This window comes from Alligator mississippiensis, chromosome 1 (genome assembly GCF_030867095.1).
Source record: "Alligator mississippiensis isolate rAllMis1 chromosome 1, rAllMis1, whole genome shotgun sequence".
Lineage (NCBI taxonomy): Eukaryota > Metazoa > Chordata > Crocodylia > Alligatoridae > Alligator > Alligator mississippiensis.
In genome coordinates, this window is record NC_081824.1 from 212,533,317 (window position 1) to 212,554,981 (window position 21,665).

The following is a 21,665-nucleotide window of genomic DNA, read 5'->3' on the forward strand; positions in this document are numbered from 1 at the left end:
AGGAGGTCTGCTAGATCCCTGGAGAGCCAGGGGGGCTGCTGTGCCCTCTTGCTGCCTTTCCTCCGAGATGGGATAGAATTAGCTTGTGCATTGAGGATCGCTTCCTTGAGAAGCAACCACTCTTCCTGAACTCCCCTTCCCCTGGGGTCGTGGTCCCTTAGGGCCTCACTGACAAGCCTCCTGAGCTTGTCAAAGTCGGCTTTCCTGAAGTCGAGGACTTCAGTGTTGCTGACTGACTTGCCAGCTTTACGGCAGATGGTGAAGGTGATCAGCTCATGGTCGCTGTCACCCAGCTTCCCATCGATCACTAGGTCACTGATTAGGTCATCCCCAGTAGCCAGTACCAGGTTGAGCAGCGCTTTACCTCTCGTTGGCCCTTATACTTCTCAAGTCAGGTAGAAGTCATCCACACACGATAGGAAGCTTTGCAATCGCTCAGATTTTGCTGAGTGATCCTCCCACGAGATGTCTGGATAATTGAAGTGACCCATGACAACCATGGTCCTGGAGCGTGCGGCCTCAGCCAGTTCCCGGGCGAACTCCTGGTCAAGCTCTTGACTTTGGGTGGGAGGTCTTTAGTAGACTCCCACTGTTGTGTCCCCTGTGTCTTGTTCCCCACGGATTTTCACCCAGAGGGTCACCAGTTGTCCACCCTGGTCACCAACATCAACTTGCAGGGACGTGTAGCTTTCTTTAACATGGAGAACTACACCCTCGCCACTTTTATCTACTTGAGCTCTCCTGTACAGCGTATAGCCATCTCTACCTGTGGTCCAGTCATGTGTGGAGTCTCACCAGGTCTCCATTATCCCTATGACATCGTAATTATTTGCCTTAAGCAGGAGGACGAGTTCCTCCTGTTTATTCCCCAAGCTCCTGGCATTTGTGTACAGGCAGGCGAGTGTCCCCTTGGGGGCTCTTGCCTTGCCTTCAGATTGTACCAGGGCTGGGGCAGGGGTGGGCTTCCTTAAGTGCCTTGGCCTGCTGACTTTGCAAGTGTTGCTCAGCGGGCCAGCAGTGGCGGTAGTCCCCCCGTTTCCCAGCGGGCTTAGTTTAAAGCCCAGTGAAGCAGGTCAGCCAATCTGGCTGAGAAGAGCCTCCTCCCCAGGGGAGAGAGGTGGAGGCCATCTCTTCCCAGCAGCTCGCTGCCTCTCTCACCAAAGAGCAGACTGGTCATTGAAGCCAAAACCTTCCCGATGACACCAGTGCCTCAGTCTTTGGTTTACTACCTGGATCCTCTTCTCCCTCCTCCGCCCATACCCTAAGACTGGGAGGATCGAAGAGAACACCACCTGTGCCCCCAGACCCTTTAGCCCTGCTCCCAAATCCCTGTAGTGCCTTGACCCGGCTGGGAGCGCTCTGAGCCGCGTCGTTGGTGCCCACATGAATAGGGAGCACGGGATAGTGGTCTGTGGGCTGGAGGAGCTTAGGGATCTTCTCCACAATGTCTTGGATGCGAGCCACCGGGAAGCAGCAGACTTCCTGGGCTAAGGGGTCGGGGTGGCAGATTACCCCCTCAGTCCCCCTCAGGATGGAGTCTCCCACGACAAACACTGTACGTTTTGTCTTGGGAAGAGCGGGGGTGTTAGCTGCAGTTGAGCCTGCACTTGAAGCATCCTAAGGATAGTAGATGCTGCCTAATTGTTTGTATCAAGGTATAAAGGTAGGTTGCCCTATATTAGGCTCACCTTTCTCACTGATTTAAATGGGACTGTTTTGTTTTGAGTAAGGTGAGCAGGATTCCCATTGCCTTGTTTAAAATGTACAGAGCTTTTTCTGCCTTCAGTGGCCAAAGATGTAATCTGGAGTATTATTTTTAGGAAGCTGAATGCTACTTCTGTTGAGCAACAGTGTGACAGTACCGTAGCTGTTTAGCTGCTTGCCCCTTGATGACTTAGCTTTTCAGCTCAACTGGGAGTGCTGCATCCTGAGATCTGGCATCTTGATGGGCCACACCTGAATGTTAAAGAGGAGGGGGCCTGGGTTAGTTTTACTGACTATGTGGTGTCTCAAACTCCATTTAAATAAAGATTAACTTCAGTCTTAGTGAAGTAGACTAGAAACACGCACAATGCTAAGTGAGATTCGATATAAAGTTGCCTGCTTTTGGTGGTTTGACATTTTTTTTTGTAGAGTTACAATGAGCTTATTTTATTTGGATTTTGTAACTGCTGTATTTTTAACTAGGATGTTTCTCAAAACCTGGTTTTCATACACCCCTTTAAAGTAGCTCTGAGCTTAAAATAGTTATAGTATAAATATAGTTTGAGTTAAATTCTGCATTTTCCAAATAAGGTTACAATTTTTAGTCTTATAAAGATGTTTGTGGGTCCCTGCCAAAAGGATTCTTACCTCAGTTTTGTGAGCAGTAGTTTTCTCAATCTGCAAGCTCCATAAAATAGGATGTCAGAATTATAAAACATTCCTAGAATAAAGGCAAAAAAGTAGATGCTTTAGAAAAGGAAACTAAGCAACAGGCACTTCACTTTGAGACTTTGAAAATTAGTAAATGTCTCTCTTCTCAGATCATTGTCACAACAAATGGGTGTAGGCTTTTTGGGGGCGGCAGGGAGGGAGTAGGTTCTGTCATGTTTTTCCCCTCATATTTAGTCTCTGTTAGTTGTATCACTATTTATCTTTACTGTTATATAATGTGCTATGAACTTTGTATGTTGTTCAAGGGTGGAGAGATTTTATAATTGGAATTCTTGAATTTAAGTTGGTCTGTGTGTATTTGTTATATATATATATAAGAGCTGCGGAGTCCTTTGAGTTATTAAGCAAGAGCAGTCTGAAACAAAATCCTCATTAAATTTTAAAAAGCAAAGCTAAGAACATTTTATTCTGTCTCAAAACTGTCTTGGCATTGATTGGAACACATGCACAAGCACGTGCATGCGTACACGGTTTCTAAAAGTAGATATACATTTATGGGTATATATATGAGTCAGAAAACTTAGTATATTTTTTGAAGTTCTCTGAAGTTGAAATCACCCTTGTAAAATACTTCAGCTGACAGGGTTCAAGTTGTTTTTATGCATTGCTCAAAATAGGGACTGTAATTTACTGTTCTGATTTTGTGAGGAGCGGGGTTTTTGGCATATCTTTTTCTCTGGACCATAATGGCTACATTCTAACCCTATAGTGATTCTGGTCAGGGTTTTTAGTTTTGTAACTTTGTAACTTCCCTAGCAAATGCCATGCAGAATTTCACTTCGGCAGTGCTTTAGTGGCATGGCATACCACCCCTTGCAACTAGGTGGTGCCACAAGCTGCTGATACTGTTCTTCCCCTCCCATCTGCCACTGTTGGCCATTGCTCTCCTTCATCGTGCCCAAGCAGCCTGCTGCCAACTTTGCCACACATCTCTGCCTCCTGTTACCAGCAGCAGTGGAGAGGGCCAAATTCAGCAATGACAGTAAGCAGCACCAGTCATGGGGAGTAAGAGAGAATAGTAGGAAGAGCAGTGTGGTGGGGATAAGCAGCATGGCTCAGGGCAGGGGACGCCAGAATGGGGAGTGCATGCTGCTGACCTCTGGTGGTGGTGTGGACTGGATCCAACCGTTTCAGACCAAATTCAGCCTGCAGGGCTGTAGGTTGTAGACTCTTGTTCTAATCCATGATCTGTTGTGAACAAGATTAGAAAAAATTATATTGTTTCCTCCTTGAAGGGAAGAGTAAATGTGTTGACTGGAGTCCTTTAGATGTCAATTGCAACAGCAAAGCTCTAAAGCAGGAGTGGGCAACTGTTTGGGCTGGAGGGCCACAACGAGTTCTGGTGAGCTGTTGAGAGCTAGAGGGGGGAGAGAGATGCCAATTGATTCTATTCGGCCTGCTAGCTGCCACCAGAAGCCTGAGGAAGGAGGGCTGAACCCTGTACCACTGCGCTCTGCAGCAGCCAGGGCCAGGCTGGACTGCACAGATGCTCTCCCCTCCCCCCACTGCCTGGCTTCCTGGCGCTGGGCTACTGGCAGCCAAGTCTGCATTGGAAGTATGATGCAGCACACTGACTAGCCATCCCATGTGCCACCCTGCTGCGATGAGCCACTCCTGTGGTGCAACACCCAGAAAGTCAGGGGCAGCTGCCCCAGGTTGAGCCCTTCCCCCCTGCTCCCATGGCTTGCATGGACTTACCTCCTAGGAGCTCATCACCGCGGCTCATCATGTTGGGTAGGCAGGCAGGGCAGCTACTCGGTGTACGGTATCGTGCCCCAGCCTATACAAGCCCAGCTGCTGGCAGCTGCAGTGCTAGGACTGTGCAGCTGCAGTGCCAACAGCTGGGTGAGGGATAGGGATGGATGCACAGGGCGGAGGAGTCTGTGCAGCCCAGCCTGGCCATGACTACATCAGTGTGGAGTGCTGCATGGTGCCAGCCATTCCTCTTCACGCTTCTGATTGCCAGCAGGCTGAATAGGATTAACTGGTGGGCTAGATATGACCCATGGGATATATTTTGCCCATGCCTGCTCTGAAGGATCAACTGGAAAAGTGACTGCCAGATAGATTGCTTTTGTTCCTTAAATTGAGGAAAATGGGCTTGTTGTTTTCAAGCATTTAATCAATGACCCCAAGTCTTTCCTGCCCAATGAATTTGTAAGTTCCCTCCCAGCCCCTAACGTCTATGAATCTATGAATGTTGGTGCTTGTCCATGGATTTTTAGGATTAGCCAAATCAGTAAAAAAGATGATTGAAAACTCTTTGGTAGCAGGGTTTGTGCCATCCAGTTTTGTCTCTAAACTATCAAGCCCATCTTGGCATTATATAAATAATATATATTTAAAATCTAATATCTTTATTGTGTTGGAAATCAGTTAATGGAGTACTTCATCATTATTTATATCCTGGCTATTTTGCTTAAGACAGTTGTTTTCAACCTTTTTAAACTTGAGGCAACCCTGAATGGACTTGAGCTTCCCCCCACTTGGAGAATGCCAGCTCTTAGTTTTCACTCTTTTTTGCCTACAGAAAAATAGAGCGACTTTTTTTTTTGCAAAGAATTCATAAAACCCACAACAAGGATTGAAATCTCTGGGTTTAGCTTGTGAATCATGTTAGTAAACCTAACAGTGCTAACATTGTGTGGCACCCCATGGCACCCTTGAAAGGTTCTCTAGGCACCCCAGGGTGCCAGAGAATTGCTGGCTTAAGATTTTTGCTAGCTTGGACTCTAAGACGTAAAGCTTTACAGCTGTTGTTGAGAAGATGATGGCTGAGCAGCTTGGAGTTGAAATATCTGATTAAGTACTTCTCAGGGTGCACTTTCCTTTTTAAAGTAAGAGGATTTTGTCTTCTTTTCTCTTTTTCATTGCACATAAGCATGAGGAGGTTCCTACTGTTAGATTATTTTAAAACACAGTATAATTGAAACACCTGCCTGCCTCAGTCATATAATGCACAGAATTGTGAAAATTAGTCTTTTCCAAAGACAGAAAAATTTCAGTATCAAACTCACTTCAGTTTGATTTTTGTGTTTTTACCCCCTTATCACATTGATTAAATACTTATATGGATAACACAATAATTTAACTGCTGTTTTACATAAAATTCCAGAAAATAGAGCTAAATTATATTATATTTCGTTGGCAATAGAGTACCTGGGTACTTCCCATCTCATTCACAGTGTCAATATTTTCTTCAGTTAAGATCTCAATTAGCAACTCTAGTGACTATTTTTATAGTTATTACCTATTTCGCTTGCTAATGTTGAATAGACCATTCTAAGTTCTGAGGATATTAATAAGATGTGTTAAACATAACCAGCTGGAGATTGAAGTGGAAGATGCTACTTAGAAACTACTGTACGCTTAACGCTCTTAATAGGTTCCTGAAAAAAACTGTGTTAAGGGAAACGAGCATTAAGCGAAACCAAAAGTTTTTGATGACCCAAGATGGCATGCAGAAGTGCTTTTAATGACTCAAGATGACAACTGTGAGTATTATAACGAAACTCGCTGAGTGCTTAGTGGAATCGGGTATCAATTTAAAATAAGCGTTATAGTGAAATAGCGCTAAGTGAAACAGTGTTAAGCGGGGGTTGCCTGTATTAAAATGTAGGTCAGAGTAGTTATTACCATTGAAGATCTTTTAGCTTGTTTGTTTTCTTAAAGTTGTGCGTACTTTTGTTTTATTTTGCACAAATGCAGCTAACATTTATATTCTTTTTATACCCCTTTATTAAAATAGCCTACAAAATTACTGTAGTTAAATTAGCAGATGAAATTGGATTGGTCTGACTTCAGCGTTGGATTTTGAAAATATTAGATCCTGTTCACTTTTACATGAGACATCTATGAGGTCAGACTACCTAAAAATAACTTCAGAGTTTCATTCAGATCAGCAGTGACCAACCTTCTGGTCTTGCAGGCCAGATGAGTAGTGGATTGGTTTGTGGGCCTTGTGGAGTTAGCACTAAGCGGGGTTGGTCCATTGGGTGTGACCCTGCCCGTCTGGATCTGGCTGTGGAATGACCCTGTGCACCAGCCGGACCGTGTAGCTGCATGATCTAGTGCAGAGGGCCACACAGGTTTGGAAATTTGACAGGAAGGGAACAACAATTAACATACGACTGCTCTTCTACTGCCAAATTTCTGGACCTTTTTTTGGTTGGGAGGCAGGGAGAGGGAGGCATGGACCACATGAGACAGTTCTTTGGGCCAGAAGTTGAGCACCACTAATTCAAATGCATTTCTAAAACTAGGATTTTTTTTAATTATCCGTCTATGTCAGAATAAGTAGGCAAGATGTCTGCTTCCTATTTAAAGATTTTTTTTATTTTTTTTTACTGTAAATGAGATACTTAATATTTTCAGGGTTTACTTTTTCTCTGTAATTTGATAGGTGATCACAACTTGTTTTACATTTAAACTTCAGTCTTCTTTCAGCTAATTTTTTTGGCACAGTATTGACACTTCAATTTTTTCTTTAAAAAATGTTTTGGTAGAAATAACCACATAACTCTAATGATTTTTATGTAGCATTGTGTTAGGCATGCAACAAATCAGGTCCTATCCCCTGCTGTGGGCACTTTGGACCACTAGCAGTGCTAATTGGGCAACTGAAGCTTTCCTTGGTGCAGGGGAATCCTTGCCTATTGTAGAGTTACCCTGGCCATTTCTGTTCAACAACTGCATGCCCAGCAGGGACCTTCAGCAAGGACAAGTGCAAAGTCTTTCACTTGGGATGGAATAATTGCATGAACAAATACATGTATGACTGCCTAGGCTGTGGTACTGTAAAGAAGGACCTGGGGTTTACAGAAAACCATAAGGTGACTATGAGTCAACAGTGTGCTCTTGTTGCAAAAAAAAAAAAAAGCCAATATTATAGGGGGTTGTATTAAGAGGATTGTCACATTAAGATCAAGGGAAATGATTTGCCTGTTCTTTTCAGCTCTGCAGAGACCTCACCTGGAGTACTGTGTCCAGTTTTGGGCCCACCCCATACTTCAAGAAGGATGTGGACAGATTGGAAAGTGTGCGTGCAGAGCAATAAAAATGTTTAGGAGTCTGGAAAGCATGACTTATGAGGACAGACTGAAAGAACTCATGTTATTTAGTTCAGAGAACAGAAGACTTGGGGGGCAAGGGGATGGGAATTTGATAACAGTTTTCAAATACCTGGATGGTATTTGAAAGGGTTCCTATAGGGTGGTACCTATAGGGAGGATGGAGATGGGGACAGGACTAGGATCAATGGCCTCAAACTACAGCAGGGGAAATTTAGGTTGGAGATTAGCAGGAACTTTCTGACTAAGTATGGTCAAGCATTGGAATAGAGTGCCTAGAGAAGTTGTGAAATCTCCATCCCTGGACATTTTCAAGAGTAGGTTAGATAGACATTTAGCTGGAACTGTTTAGTAAGGGATGATCCTGCATGGGGGTGGACTAGATTAACTTGAGGTTCCTACCAGCCCTATTTCCTATAATCCTATGAGTAGAATTAGTTTGTTCTAACAACTCTTGGTTAGCATAATTAGCTAATATAGATTGGTAGAGCAGTTTAAAGGGTGCATTTTTCTGGGGTTGAACATGACTCAGTAAATCTTCTGATTGGGAGAGTCCAGAGTTTATCCAGAATCATGTACATGTATAAATGTTCAGAGTTTCTCTTAAAAAATGTGCAGAAACAGTGATGAAAGCATTATAAGTGTGAGTTTTTGGGGGTTTTTTCTTTGATACCTGCTTATACTAAATTGTAAGATATAAGGGCTGCAGTTTCATATAGGTCTGCAAAATGTCTTGTGCAAATGATACTGCTTTCTGTTGCTTTGAGACTGCAGATCTTTATTAAGATTCTAATTAACATAAAAATGTGTGTAGCTGTTGTAGTATCTGAACAACTTGAGGTCCAAAACAAACAAGAGGAAATCCTTTATCCTCCCTCCCTGCTCTCCCCCCACAGCACATAGGAACTTATGGAACTAATTTCCACAGGACGCACATAATATAATCAGGTTAAAAAAGGGTTAGATAAACTCGTGGAGAACAAGTCCATTTGGAAGTATTGAATAAAAGTCAAGGATGTCTTTTCTGACATCCCTAAACCAATGATATGTAAGGGAGCATATGACAGGGTATAGATCAGTCTAGATGTACCATATTCATATGTTCTTCTTCTAAAGCATCTACTACTTGCCAGTATTGGAGATAGGCTGCTGGCTAAGATGGACCATAGATCTGACCCAATATGCCAGTTCTTAGGTTCTTAAGAACCTTCAGCGTCTAATATTGATGTTTACCAATAGATCTGATTAAAACAATTAAATTAAATATTTTTCTTTTTCTAAATAGTAGGAAAATACTGCCTTATTAAAACGGAGTGCTTAATGGAATTATATCAAGAAAGCTTGTCCAGGATGGGAGGAAGCAGGGAGAAAGTCTGGGGTGTTTGGGTAGATGAGTCTATGTTGCTGTTTTTAGGATGTTCTCATGGGACCTGGACTATCCATCCAAATCTCAGTATATGTGGTGAGTTAGCCAGAGCAAGGAGTTGAGCCTGTCCCCCTCCTCCCCCACCTCGCTATTATAGTCAAATGACCGTTGTTGTGGGATAGCATTTTTTCTTGGGCTGCTTAAAAAAAAAAAAAAAAAGAAATGTTCCATTTCTGTTCTGTATCAGCATTAAAATTTCAAAATCCTACAAGTTTTCACGAAGCAATGTTTTTTTTACCCAGTCTTATTTTGAAATAACGTGCCCACTGTTCATTGAACCTTATGAGGTAACTCTGAGGTCGTGAAGTGAGTACAGGTTAGCACCTTCAGAATAAGAGAAATATGTTCTTGTTGCCTAAGGAGGATATACATTTTGAAATTTCTCATTTATGTTCAAAAAGCTTTACTTGGAAACTTGATTGCCTGGCCAGTTCTACCAGTGACATTGATGTCTTGGGACGTAACATGACAAAGTTTAGCTCTTTGTAAGGAACCCCTACGCGCTAATGAAAGTAGTTGATAAATATATAGTTTGACTCCAGTAGAGGGCACTTTCTCATCCATTTTCTGTCTGTTTTATTAAAAGCTTCTTTAGCCCTCCCCCCGCAAAAAACCCTCAACAAAACACCACAATATTTGCAACTTTAGTCCCAGGAGTCTATTCTGTGCAGCAAGTGAAACTTGGGTCTGTGTGGGAAAGTGATCTACCACTTTGGCCATGAAAAACAGCTTCTTCCAAGCTCCCTATGTGGGAATTTGTTCAGTCAACAGAATATTGTTTTATAGCATGCAGAGGTGGGTAGGGAGCTTTACAAATGTGATCCCTACCACAGGGAGTTTGATTTATTGATTCCCAGTCCTTAGAAATGACTTCTCCCATGAGAAGGTGAAACAGCATTATTCTCGATTCTACTTTTATTTTCTACTCTTGATTCATCTTAAACAAATGGTTTTCAACCTTTTTCATTTGTGTACCTCAAAAATTTTTGAATGGAGGTGCAGACCCCTTTGGAAATTTCAAATGGAGGTGTAGACCCCTTTGAATTGTAAGTGCAGGTAGTCACATACTTTTGATTGATGATAATAATCTTTTGCGGATGCCTTAGGCATAGTCTGTGGATCGCCAGTGGTCCACGGACCACAGCTGAAAACCTCTGTCTTAAACCAGGTTTATATTTGGTCTGATTTCCCTTTCTTGTGAGAACTTTAACAGATGATGTGCTATAGTAATAATTTCCACTAGTAACCCCAGTTAATTGCTGCCTCATACTACCTTTAGAAAGGACTACAACTTTTGTCCTTCATGTTTTCAAACTGTGAGCTGAACTAACTTTTGTTTGTAGCTTTATGAAGTGAATGAGATTTGGACTCCTGTTTAATGTCTAAGCAGCAGATAATTTTCCCAGAGTGCTCTGAGAAACCTGATAAATAGTGTTCATTATTTTATTGCAAGAGTGGAACATGGAGGGTGAGAACAAGGCCAGTCACTTGACCTTTTTAGGGTAAGGCAGGTCATGTAACAACTATAATTGCTTCCTGCTTCCCTTTCCATTACACAGTTTTCTTCTGTCTCTGACCCAGTATTTCTTCTGCCTTATTTGGATATCTTGCTGTGACTGTTATCTCTGTCCCCACTTCAGTTTTCAGAGATACAGTAGCCAATGGCCTTGATCTGTTGATAATTTAAAACCCTGAATTCTAGCTCCCGTATGGAGGAATAAAACTGTTGATATATACATAGTGCTCGACCAAATAACATGATGTGAAAATTAAATGACCGTACAAAAACAGAACCTGGTTGTTCAGAATTATAGAAATAGAGAAGTGCAGTATTTAATTTCTTTTTTTTTTAGAACCAGTCAATCATATTTACAGTGTATAATTAAAGAACTACTGGAAATACATTTTTGTACCTCTACATCTCTTAAATTGTTAGTAGGAATTTATTACAGTTGAAGAAGAACTGCTAGCAAAGCTAGAGAGGAAATTTCTAAAGACTACTTAGTTGAATACAGGCTAGGATGGACCAATCTATTCAAATGTTGCAATCTTCATTTGTGACTCTTGTAATAAAATATGCTATTCGGTATAAAAAGTGTGTGTCATTTTCTTTACCCTCCCCTTTCATTTGTACTCTTTCTCTGTATCCTGTCAGCCTACCATTGTCTTATCAGGGAAACTCTCTTAGCCCTTTTTTTTTCATGTGCCTCTGTCCTTTTTTTAGGCACCATAAACACTATGACAATACCAGCCTGAAAAAGGGACTGTTGTTTTTAGGTTGATAGCTCATAAAGCTTACTTGGTTTTCTTACTATCTGTACAAAGACAGCATTTGTAGAGACGCATCTAGGCTTTAGTTAGCGGGCATTGTTCTGTTTTTAAGAGTGCATTTGATTGAAACCAAGTGTCAGAACATTCTATGCTTTATAAGAACCCACCCTTTTGGTGATTTGGAAACAAGGACAAGTGCCCATGATGCTCACTATAATGTCCGCTTACATTGTCCTTTGGTACCAAGGATTCTGATTCTGATTCTGCCTCTGCCTGTTGCCTGGCAGAGGCAATGAAGTACCTTTCTGCTGCACCTTCTCTTATGCCTGCAGTGGCTCTACCACTGGTGGCACTTCTCTTCACAGCCCCAAGGGACTGTGAGCAGTGCCGTGGCAAGGAAGTTTAGCACCTGGGGCAAAGCCCACAGCAGCAGCCTATTCTCGCCCCACGCACCAATCTGGGGGGCACGTCTACTAATTTCTTCTACTAATCCGTAGATTCTCCTCCTGAACTTTTCCCCGAAATCCTACTCCTTTGAGAAGCAGAGACATTGTTGTATACACTGGATATGAGGAGTCCTATCTGCCTAGAACAGGGGTGGGCAAAATGCGGCCCGGGGGCCAGATTCGGCCTGCCAGGCCATTCTATCCAGCCCGTGGGGTCCCTGAAAAATTTAGAAAATTAATATCTGCCCCTGGCTGCCTATCATGCAGCCCTCAATGACTTGCCAAAACTCAGTAAGCAGCCCTCTGCCCAAAATAATTGCCCACCCCTGGCCTAGAACCAGAACTGCAGTGGGAAAAAAAAGAGCACAGTGATTGCCACCCAGAGACTGTCCAGATAGATTTTGGGCTGCATTGGGGTATGCCTCAAAATTGTTAAAGTGAACCCACCAGCAGTGGTGGGAGTACATTCTGTGAATGTTCAGGTAATGATAGTGGCCTCCCTTTAAAATGTACCCGCAAGCAGTCATCTTCAGCTCTTCAGGCACAGGCATGATACCATCGCTGAAGCGTCCACAGCAGGTGCTGCTTTTGTCACAGCTGCCCTATGGTTACGGTTTGCCCAGTATGCTGAAACTCATCTTCAGGTGGTCTGGGCACTTATTTGGAGTAACCCAGAGTAGGAAACTGGATGGACAAACACTTGAAGGAGAAAGAGAAGTTACTTGCCAATAACTTGCCAATAACTTGGAATTCTTTGAGATCTGCATGCTCCACATCCTACCATTACATTCCCTTTTCTTTGGAGTCTCATGTCATAGGATTCTGTAATTGAAAGGAAACTGTGGAGCAGGAAATATGCCTTCTCCTTTATATCCTAATAGCATGAAGAGGAGCAGGGTGTGTAGCTGCTCGATGGGTACTGCTTGGGAGAAGGTTTCTGAGGCACACTGGTGCCCACAGTGAAATGTCTGCATGGACAGTGCACTTCAAGGAACTCAACTTACTGCATTTGATTCATGCAAGCCAATAATGGTAAGAGGTACTTTTCTAACCTTCCGTGCAAGTAGAACAAACATTTTTTGTGATGCCTCAGTAGATTAAAAAAATCAAAAGAACAGTTTAAAAACCTATTGCTTTAAGTGTTTTGTAAAGATAACTAATGATTTCTGAATAAGGTAACTACTTTTTATTCAGGAGATCACTTGTCACATTCAAGAGGTGTAAAAAAAGAAGTGGAGGGACTGCCAGGTCATTGCATCTAATTTGCCTTAATGCCTACTCTCTCAGGAGAGCACTCAAATAATTTACATGAGGAGAACCCGCCAAATATTTGAAAACCTTCTCTTTATCTGGAAACGTGGGAAAGTGCACTGGGCTAGCATTCAGGACACATCCATGGGAAACAACTGGGTTATATGGAGATGGGTATATTAGCAATCCTTGGGAGAGATTCTAGTTACCAGCTCTTACAAAGAAGGGTTGGAAACTACAGAATTGGAAAGATGAGGGAGGATATTATCTGCATATGAAGAGATGCTCTGCTGTTTCTCCCAGCTCAAACTGTCAGTTAAAGCCAGTGAACATGAACCTGCTTGTTAAATGGTTTGACCACAAAAGGACCCCTGAATACCACTGTACACAAGCGTAATGAGAACTGTGTAAATCTCACTACTATTTCTCTCTGCTTTCACTTGCTATATGGCACAAATCGTATGGAAGCTGCACACTCTAAGGAGAGCCAGAGATAGGCTTAGTGTTTGTTTGACTTCCTATAGAGATCCTATTTCAAGAATATTTAATGAGGCAAGTGCATGTTTCCTTCATGTCAATAGGGATTGTCTCTAAGTAGAAATATGAGACGTACTGATTTGGCCCAATACATCAACATAAGCAAGTGCAGTTCTGTTCATCCAGACAGAGCTGTCTTCTGTCGAGATTTGATGTATGCCATTATCTTGCCCATACTTAGTTTATTAGATGCCTTGTAAAGGTTCTGACGTTTATATATGTCTAAAAGAAGCCCAATTAAACTATTTGGGGCAAAGTAACAACTTCTCACCCTCCTGCACAAGAAACCTGAAAAGGCAAGTTATTAACACGGTACATGGCACTGAATTGTTTTTGTTTCTATGTGTCTTTGATTTCATTGTGCTAAAGATTGGCAGCAATCTGCAGTTTTGAGGGTTAACTACAGAAAATGTCTACACATCCAGGCATGACAAATTCTTGGAATCCTTCCATAACTGTTGACAAGTAAAGTTTTGTTTCTGGAAACTAAGGGTGTTTTCCCAGTGGATTTTCCCGATTGTTGTTCTTCAGTAGTATTACATGCTTGTCAGACTCTCTCTTGCAGAAAAGATAATGATTTTAAATTTGTATTTCCTGTTTTTGTATACCAGTCTAATGGCTCTAATGAAAATTAAGCAAATAAAAAACTCTCCAGATTATCAAATATTGTTCCATTAAGGAAATGGTATTTGAAATAACATTTTATTGGCTGACTTATTTTAGAAGTTAATGGAAATATATTGAAGGTGAATGAAAGGAAAAGGCCATCTGAACAAGCTGTTTCTTACTGTTTGTATTTAATTATCTATGTTCTTACAAAGCAAAGCTGGCCAGTTTGTTCAGGACAGGGTTTTGCATGCTCCTAATATGGTGTGTGATGCTTTCTGTAAACAGTTTCTGTTTACATCTTCCTCTCAATATAACCTATTTTAGAATGTCTAACAAAAGGCTGCTAAACCTCTGAAAATAATCTGAATAATTTGCAGTACAGTTGTGGAATTAGTCTGTTGCTGTGTTTAGTTTAAATACTGCTTTCCTTACTCTTTTAAGTAAACAGTCAGACCTCAGTAAAACACGTATCATTTTGCCTGCTTTAATAGAGTTTCCTTCTGCCCTTTTCTGCTTAATAAAACTATTTTTATATTGGTATAGGAGATGCTTTATTTAAATTTTGTCCATGTCCTGTCCATAAAAATGGAATTCAAAACCAAAATAAATACTTTTTTTCACTTGTGGTTTAATTTGAGCCTAGTCTTCATCTATGCCCATCACTGAGTGGCACAGTACTTGCCTGTGTCTGCCTCAGAATAAACACAGTAAGTCTTATCTACACAACAAAGTGGCTCAAGATATTGTAGTAAGTCCCATCTACATAATAAAATGCTACAGGACCTGTAGCATTTTATTATGTAGTACCAGTTTAAATTTAGCTTTATCTTGCACTCCAGGGTGTGGCTTTTTTTTTTTTTTATTGTATTAACTTCAGAATTAGTGGAGCCTGTATGATTAAATGCATTTTTGCCTTTTAAAATCACAACCAAGACTTCACTATTTCTAGCTATTTGCAAGACTAAAATGTGTATTAACTGTGATGATTGCTGCAGTGTTATTTGTAGTGTAGAGAGGTCTTTGAAGTCTTGCCTCGCTGAGCGCTAGAATACTATGTTACTATCAAAATAAAATATTGATTTTGTTGTTGTTGTTTGCGGAGCCTGTATTACTCACATTTGTACCATGTGAAGATCCCAACTGAGATCAACTGAAAATAGACAAGAAAGGGAAATTAAGATGGAAAAGGAAACCAAAGCAAAACAGAGCTCAAGTGACTTGCCTAAGGTCACTTGCCAGAGCCAGGACTAGAACTTAGTTGACCTGGTTCCTGTTCCAGGATCTTAAATGTTAGATCCTGTGGTGGCTGTCGGAAGGTTTAGAAATGTAACTGTTTAGGATAATAGATAACTTCAAGTATAATTTACAACTAATGGTTCAGATTCTGTTTTCTCTCTAGCAATGCTCGCTTGGGGATCTCTGAAGTATGAAAGGTATGAGAGCAAACAATAATTCCACTATGTGACCTTTCAGGGTTTCTACTTAACACCTGTGCTTGGTATGCTGTACGCAGGAAAATGAACACAGCTTTCTTAAAATATATTGGTTGTAGAAAAGAAATACTCTTGGAGGAATAAACACACATTTCATGCTCATGATAAATCTTAGACAACTTAGTATAGCACTGTTATCTAGTGTTGTAAGTGAGCAGCAGTCTTCAAAATTATTGTAGCAGTTTGTCTTTTTTGTTCTCAAATTATTTTTTTTAGGGCAGTGTGGTTTTTTGAAGGGAAAAAAACAACAGAAAACAACCCAGCTTTGTAGGTCACCAACCCGCCCTTTAAAACATAACAAACAACCCTTTCTGGTCATTATGCTTACATTGAAAGGAACCTAAAGATGACATAAGCCCCCATGCACACTCATCAACTTTTAAGTCTCTGCATACAAGATTTGCCATTTTTGCCTTGTTTCAAATTAGATATCTGGCTTGATTACTTTCACAGTGGAGGATGAGTCTTTCTGACATCTACCAATTGTGTAATGCAATATAGTTAGGAAATGGTATGCTGAGACTATATACTTTATTTACCTGAATCCAAGGTGAACCTGAATTTAAGACATGCACATAATTAGATTCTATACATGGAAAATTATAACAAATTTATAATTTTCCATGTATAGAATCTAATTAGTAGAAGGTCATCTTAAATTCATACCTCCGGAAAGCAGTGTGGCGTGGGGGGAGGTTTGACCCTTGCCCCCCCATTCCTCTACCTGCCCCCCCAGCTCTCCTGCTCAGTACTGCCCTGCTCTCTGCCCACCTTCCCTACCTTCTATAGCAGTCTTGCTCTGGATCAGGGCACTCAAGCAATGGTGGCTCTGCACAAGCCCAGCCCAGATTGGCCAGGGAGAAGTGGTGGTAGCTCCTGGCCAGGGCAGGTCCGGGCTGGAGGGACTGGAGTTGGAGCAGAAGGTAAATGGTAGAGGGGGAAGCTAAGTGGTGACAGGAAATTAAATGAAGTGAGGGGACTGATGTGGGTTGGTTCGGTGGAAGACAAGCTGAGGGTAGTTTAGGTTCATTGGGAAGGGCTATATAGATATATTCGCAAGACAGGTGTTGCAACAATAGCGGAAAGGATAGATCATAGTCAAGGTACATGGACAGGATATTGGTAGATTTTGCAGCTTGGCACAAGATCATGAGTTCTGGCAGCAGGAGGTAAAAATCACTAATTTCTCATTGGGAATGGCGAGAAAGAAAATAATGATGGTGGATTCCTTTCTGATTCCTTTCTGATCCGTTTAAGCCCGAGGAATATTAAGAAATTGAAAATGGTCAGTAAGGCATGCCCAGAACCAGTGCTGAAAATGATTTAACTGCTAGAGTTGATGAAGTGGGGAGAGGAGGCATTTTTCAAAGCACCGTTAATGGTGCTGAAAAAGTTTTTACTCTTTGGCAGTGACCCTCTTTGGCATGAATGATTGGTACAGGGAGAGGAAATATACTGATGAAGACTAGAGGCAACTATCTACTTCTAATATAATAAAGGGCTTAGTCCATCTGTCTCTGTCCGTAATGCTCTGGAGTACTCTGATTGGTTACTGAAACAACCAGAGTGCTCCAAGAGTGTTATGGACAGGAGGTGGCGGCAGTGCGGTGAAGCACCGCCATGATGGTGGGGATGGAGTGCAGGGGCGAGGCTGGCACCGCTGGCCTTGCCCTCCCCTGCCACATTTCTTCCCCCAGCCCTGCTTCTTGGAGGTGGCGGTGGTGTGGGGTGCTGTATTTGCATATGCAGGGGGTGGAGGGGACGGCGAGACAAGCTTCCCCCCCTGCTTCTGGGAGGCAGTGCCGGGGGTAGGGTGGGAGGGGGGGGAGTTAGGGTTAGCAAACTCTCCCCCTTCCATTGCCGCCCACCCCTGCCCCTCCTCCCTCCCCTCTGTCATTCCTAATACTGGCAGAACCCTAAATGATATCCTGCTTTGCAGAAAGTGAGAAGAAGAAATCACAACTGGGAATGTAGAAGATATCTCTAGTTTAAAAAAAAATCTTATTGCCTAAATTAAGATAATAACTAAAACACTGCAAAAAGGTGTATTTACTGTTATGTATTCTGCTTGATTATTGAATAGGCATTTTTGCAGGTTCCTGAAAGAACTGTTTATGTTGTGAGCTGTATGATCAGAAACATGTTCCACAGCAGAATTGAATTAAAACATTGTCTCAGGCTTGAATTGAACCACTGTCATTCCTGTATTAATAGAGCAAAATTTGTGGTTATTAAATAATGGATTACACAAGTAGCAGAAATAATTCATATGCCAAAGAAAACAAAGACTTGTCAGCCACTTTAATTGTCAAATCTGGTTCTCTGTAACTTTCAGCTACTGTCTTGTCGCAAAACAAAATACTGTTGAATTATGATAAAGAACATTAAAACAAGCTAATATTGGTGCATAGCATTTATTGAATGCCCTGGTTTGATATTCTCTATTGGAACTTACAGTATTTTAAAGAGTATAGGCTAATAGTAGTTATATGTGGTTATATACATTGAGAATAATTGTGCCCTTATCTTCCAAAATTTAAAATCCTTCTCAGGAATTTTTAATCTAAAAAATCTTTTAGAGGATAGTTTTATTTTCAAATTGAGATGTTTACTAGTTTTTTTTAAATTCTTAATATATCAAATATTAATTCTGAATGTTATATCCTGTTTACAGTGTATCTGATAAATGGCTAAAGAAAAGCTCCAGCCAAGTTAATGCAGTATCGTTTTTACAAACTGAGTGCAATCAAGCAGCAGGGAAAAACAGTAATGTTAACTGGTCTGCATCAAACTTATAGAGCATGATTGTTCATTATGCTGTTAGGTTTTCTTCCTCTGATACAATAACATTTATGGTAGAAGGAACTACAGACACAATCTCTGCATATATGAAAGTAGGGAATTGTTTCTTTTTTTAATATAATTCACATTGCACCCTATATAGGAATTAGACTGCTGACAGCATGTGCGGTGTAGACAAGTGAACTGTGCCACACAAACTTTACAGTTTAACACAAGGAAATCAGAAGGTATTCATATTTTCAATAAGCTTCTTCTCTGGGACCCACTTCAGCAAAGTATACTGGGTCTGTAGTATTCCACAGAACTAAGCATGGATTGGCTCAGCAAGCTTCATCTTGCTCTGTTTATAACTCTCTCCAGTGCCCTTGACCTTGGAGCAGAGTTCATGGTTTCACAGCACAGTCCCTTCCTGTGAGGAATAGGTTGCAAAGCTGAGACTCTGAATTATTTTCCTCTATGAACACCTTTATGCAAGGTGCCTTAAATTAGGGCTGCCCAACTTCTGAGTGGCTGGGGGCCACATGCTGTTCAGGCTCCCATCTGGTCTCCCATACCCTCACAGGAGCTGTGTGGACTCCCCAAACTCCCTTGGCACATGGGCTCTGCAGACTCCCCAGCCTTTGCAGGCCATATTGCCCCACCCCTATGAACAGGGCCAGGAAGCAGAAGATAGAGGAGGCAGCGGGGAGAGCTGCAGCTGAGTGGGAGCATATGGGCATAACCCCTTGCAGGCCATGAGTTGGCCCATGAATCGGACAGCCCCGGCTTAAACTTTACTAGATTTAGGTGCAAGTATTGGTATGTGAAAATGCAGAGTGGTTGTGTTGAAGCCCCAGTCAAACCCTAAAGTTTGATTTGGAAGGATCAGTATTATTGCTTTTTAAATTAAAATCCTAAAGATCACTTGTGTAGGATTAAAGTTTCTACAGGAACTTTGGATTTTCTTCTTTCAGATGTCACTTTTCAATCCTGAACACACTGTTCTAATTTGGCTTAAAAGGAACAGCTAATAAATAAATCAAAAGAACCAGTAAATTATATTCTAGGTTATATAGCTAGCACTCCCTATATTTAAGTGGCGGAGGAAGGGACAAAAGGATCTAATCTTAAGGGGATAGATACTTCCTCTCATAGCCTAGACATGACCCCAAAATGACTAAGCTTCAGCATGTCAGCGTGTGCCTACAGGGCTAAATGACCAACTAGGGCTCCCTTACAACCTACAAATATGACATATATTTAACAGAATCCATTGACACTCTGTGGCAAACTGTAGTTAAGTGTAAACATTACAGGTACAGAGCGTGAAAGAACTATAGTAGTTCTTTAAATAGCGTGAAACGTTTAGAAAACACGTGGAATGAAGGCAGATAGAAAAGATATGTGAAATAACCTGTCTTGTTTGTTGGGTATTTTGAAGACTTGCATTACTTACAATGCAGATACAAGATAGATTCATGAATGACAATATAATAATGTTTTCAAGTCTCAGTTCCTTGTCCAGTAATGGGGAGATGGAGGACTCTGGTAACATGAGTGCATGACATAATGAATTGGGATGTCTTCTTGCATTTCAGTCTTAGTTGGAGATATGCTGCATGCTCCCCCCATTCTTCCATTCAACAGAAAACTTCCATCTGCTTTCTGTTACTTTCTTCCACAAATATATCTGTTCAGGGAAAGATCTTTGTTTCCTTGCTACTGTTCCCTATACAAATATATCCCTCCAGCTATCTTGATATAGAAATCTAGGCTATGTGCTGGGAGAAAGTTACGCATCTTGCAGGGGTATTAGATTGCCTGCACAATTCTTTTAAAGAAATAAATCATTAAAAGTCTCAAAATGCATGGATGCACTCTTCTTTTAGAGTGTTCCATTTAGATTTAAAAAAAAAAAAATCAAGTAACCTTCTTTTTTTCTTGTTTTTCCAGTCAATAGCCTCAGCAGATATGGATTTGAACCAGCTGGAAGCCTTTCTTACTGCCCAAACCAAAAAACAAGGAGGTATCACAGCAGATCAAGCAGCAGTCATTGCAAAATTTTGGAAAAGCCACAGAACAAAGATTCGAGAGAGCCTGATAAATCAAAGCCGGTGGGACAACACCTTGAGAAATGTGAATTGGAGAGTAGATTTGAAGTCGCAGTCAAGGCACATTGATCAAATAAACACCCCTGTTGCAATAGTTGAAATGGAGCTGGGGAAAAATGGGAAGGTGAGTTTTTTTTTGTTTATTTTATAAAGTTTGATTTAGGGATGTATGTATACAAATGCACACAAACCATTTTGCCTATAGATTAATGTAGTGCATCCAAATCAGCTCAGTATGCTGCTTAAATGCAGCTGTTTAATTCCAGTTTCTCCTTGTGTTTGAACCTTTTTGCACCCTCTTTGGGTCCCCCCCTCCATTAGTCCATAATTTAGCTCTCAAATCCAATTACTACCCCTACTTAATTTACATCCTGAATCTGAGTCGCAGAAGGCAAACAGCTACTGGGCGTTTCTGGTTATATTAGAGCTATTCTGAAAGTTGTTTGCTATACAAATAATATGCTAAAACTATAGCAAGTTACTCTTATCTTTTAAACAAGTGCAAGTGTTAGAGAGATTGCCAAGAGGCCAGCTCTCCTATGTGGAATGAACAGGGAAATTCCCTGTTTTAACTTGCTGAAGATTGCTTTTACTTTAGGATTATACATGTGTAAGAGATTTGTTCTTTATATAGTATATTAGCTATCATAAAGATACAGATATTTCTCACAGCTTTTACTGTTTTATGCAGTCAAGGTCTGTTTGAAGGAGATGGCTTGACAGAGTAGCTGCTGAAAGCCATAGCTGGGATTCATTTTTTTCTTTTCTTTTCTTTTCTTTTCTTTTCTTTTCTTTTCTTTTCTTTTCTTTTCTTTTCGTCTTTTTTTTTTTTTTTTGAACCTTTATGATTCAGATAAATAGATAATCAGTTTCCATAATGTAGATACTCATTTTCTTCAGAGAGGAAATTTGCTTTGGTATCTCTTTCTTTTCAGCGTATTTGAAAAACTTCGAGCTTTTACCTAAGCAGCACACTGTTAGTAGTTCCTACCAATCACTGTTTGGAAATCCTTCCTTTTTTGTGTCTTTGTGACACAGCATTTAGCAGAATTCACAGATTTGCTGGAATCTGATGTGGCCGTGCTGTGAGCGCTTCTTCTATGGCCTTAAACTTGCGACCTCTGGGCTGTTGATCATTTGCCATAGCACCCACGGCATATCAGCTCCAGTTTGGAAATAACACCCTATTCAGTATGGGTTTGGTAAGAAATTTTAAAAGATGCAAGGATTTTATT

The 21,665-nt window shown here is 41.1% G+C and overlaps 1 protein-coding gene across 1 annotated transcript in view; it reads left to right on the plus strand.

Moving 5' to 3' along the window:
- Window positions 1-21,665, plus strand: part of COMMD1 (copper metabolism domain containing 1) — a 179,892-nt gene that overhangs the window by 22,522 nt on the left and 135,705 nt on the right. Inside the window, exon 2 of the mRNA XM_014595054.3 lies at window positions 20,273-20,554. Coding sequence (XP_014450540.1) covers window positions 20,273-20,554 — 282 coding nt within the window. The remainder of the gene's footprint in view (window positions 1-20,272; window positions 20,555-21,665) is intronic.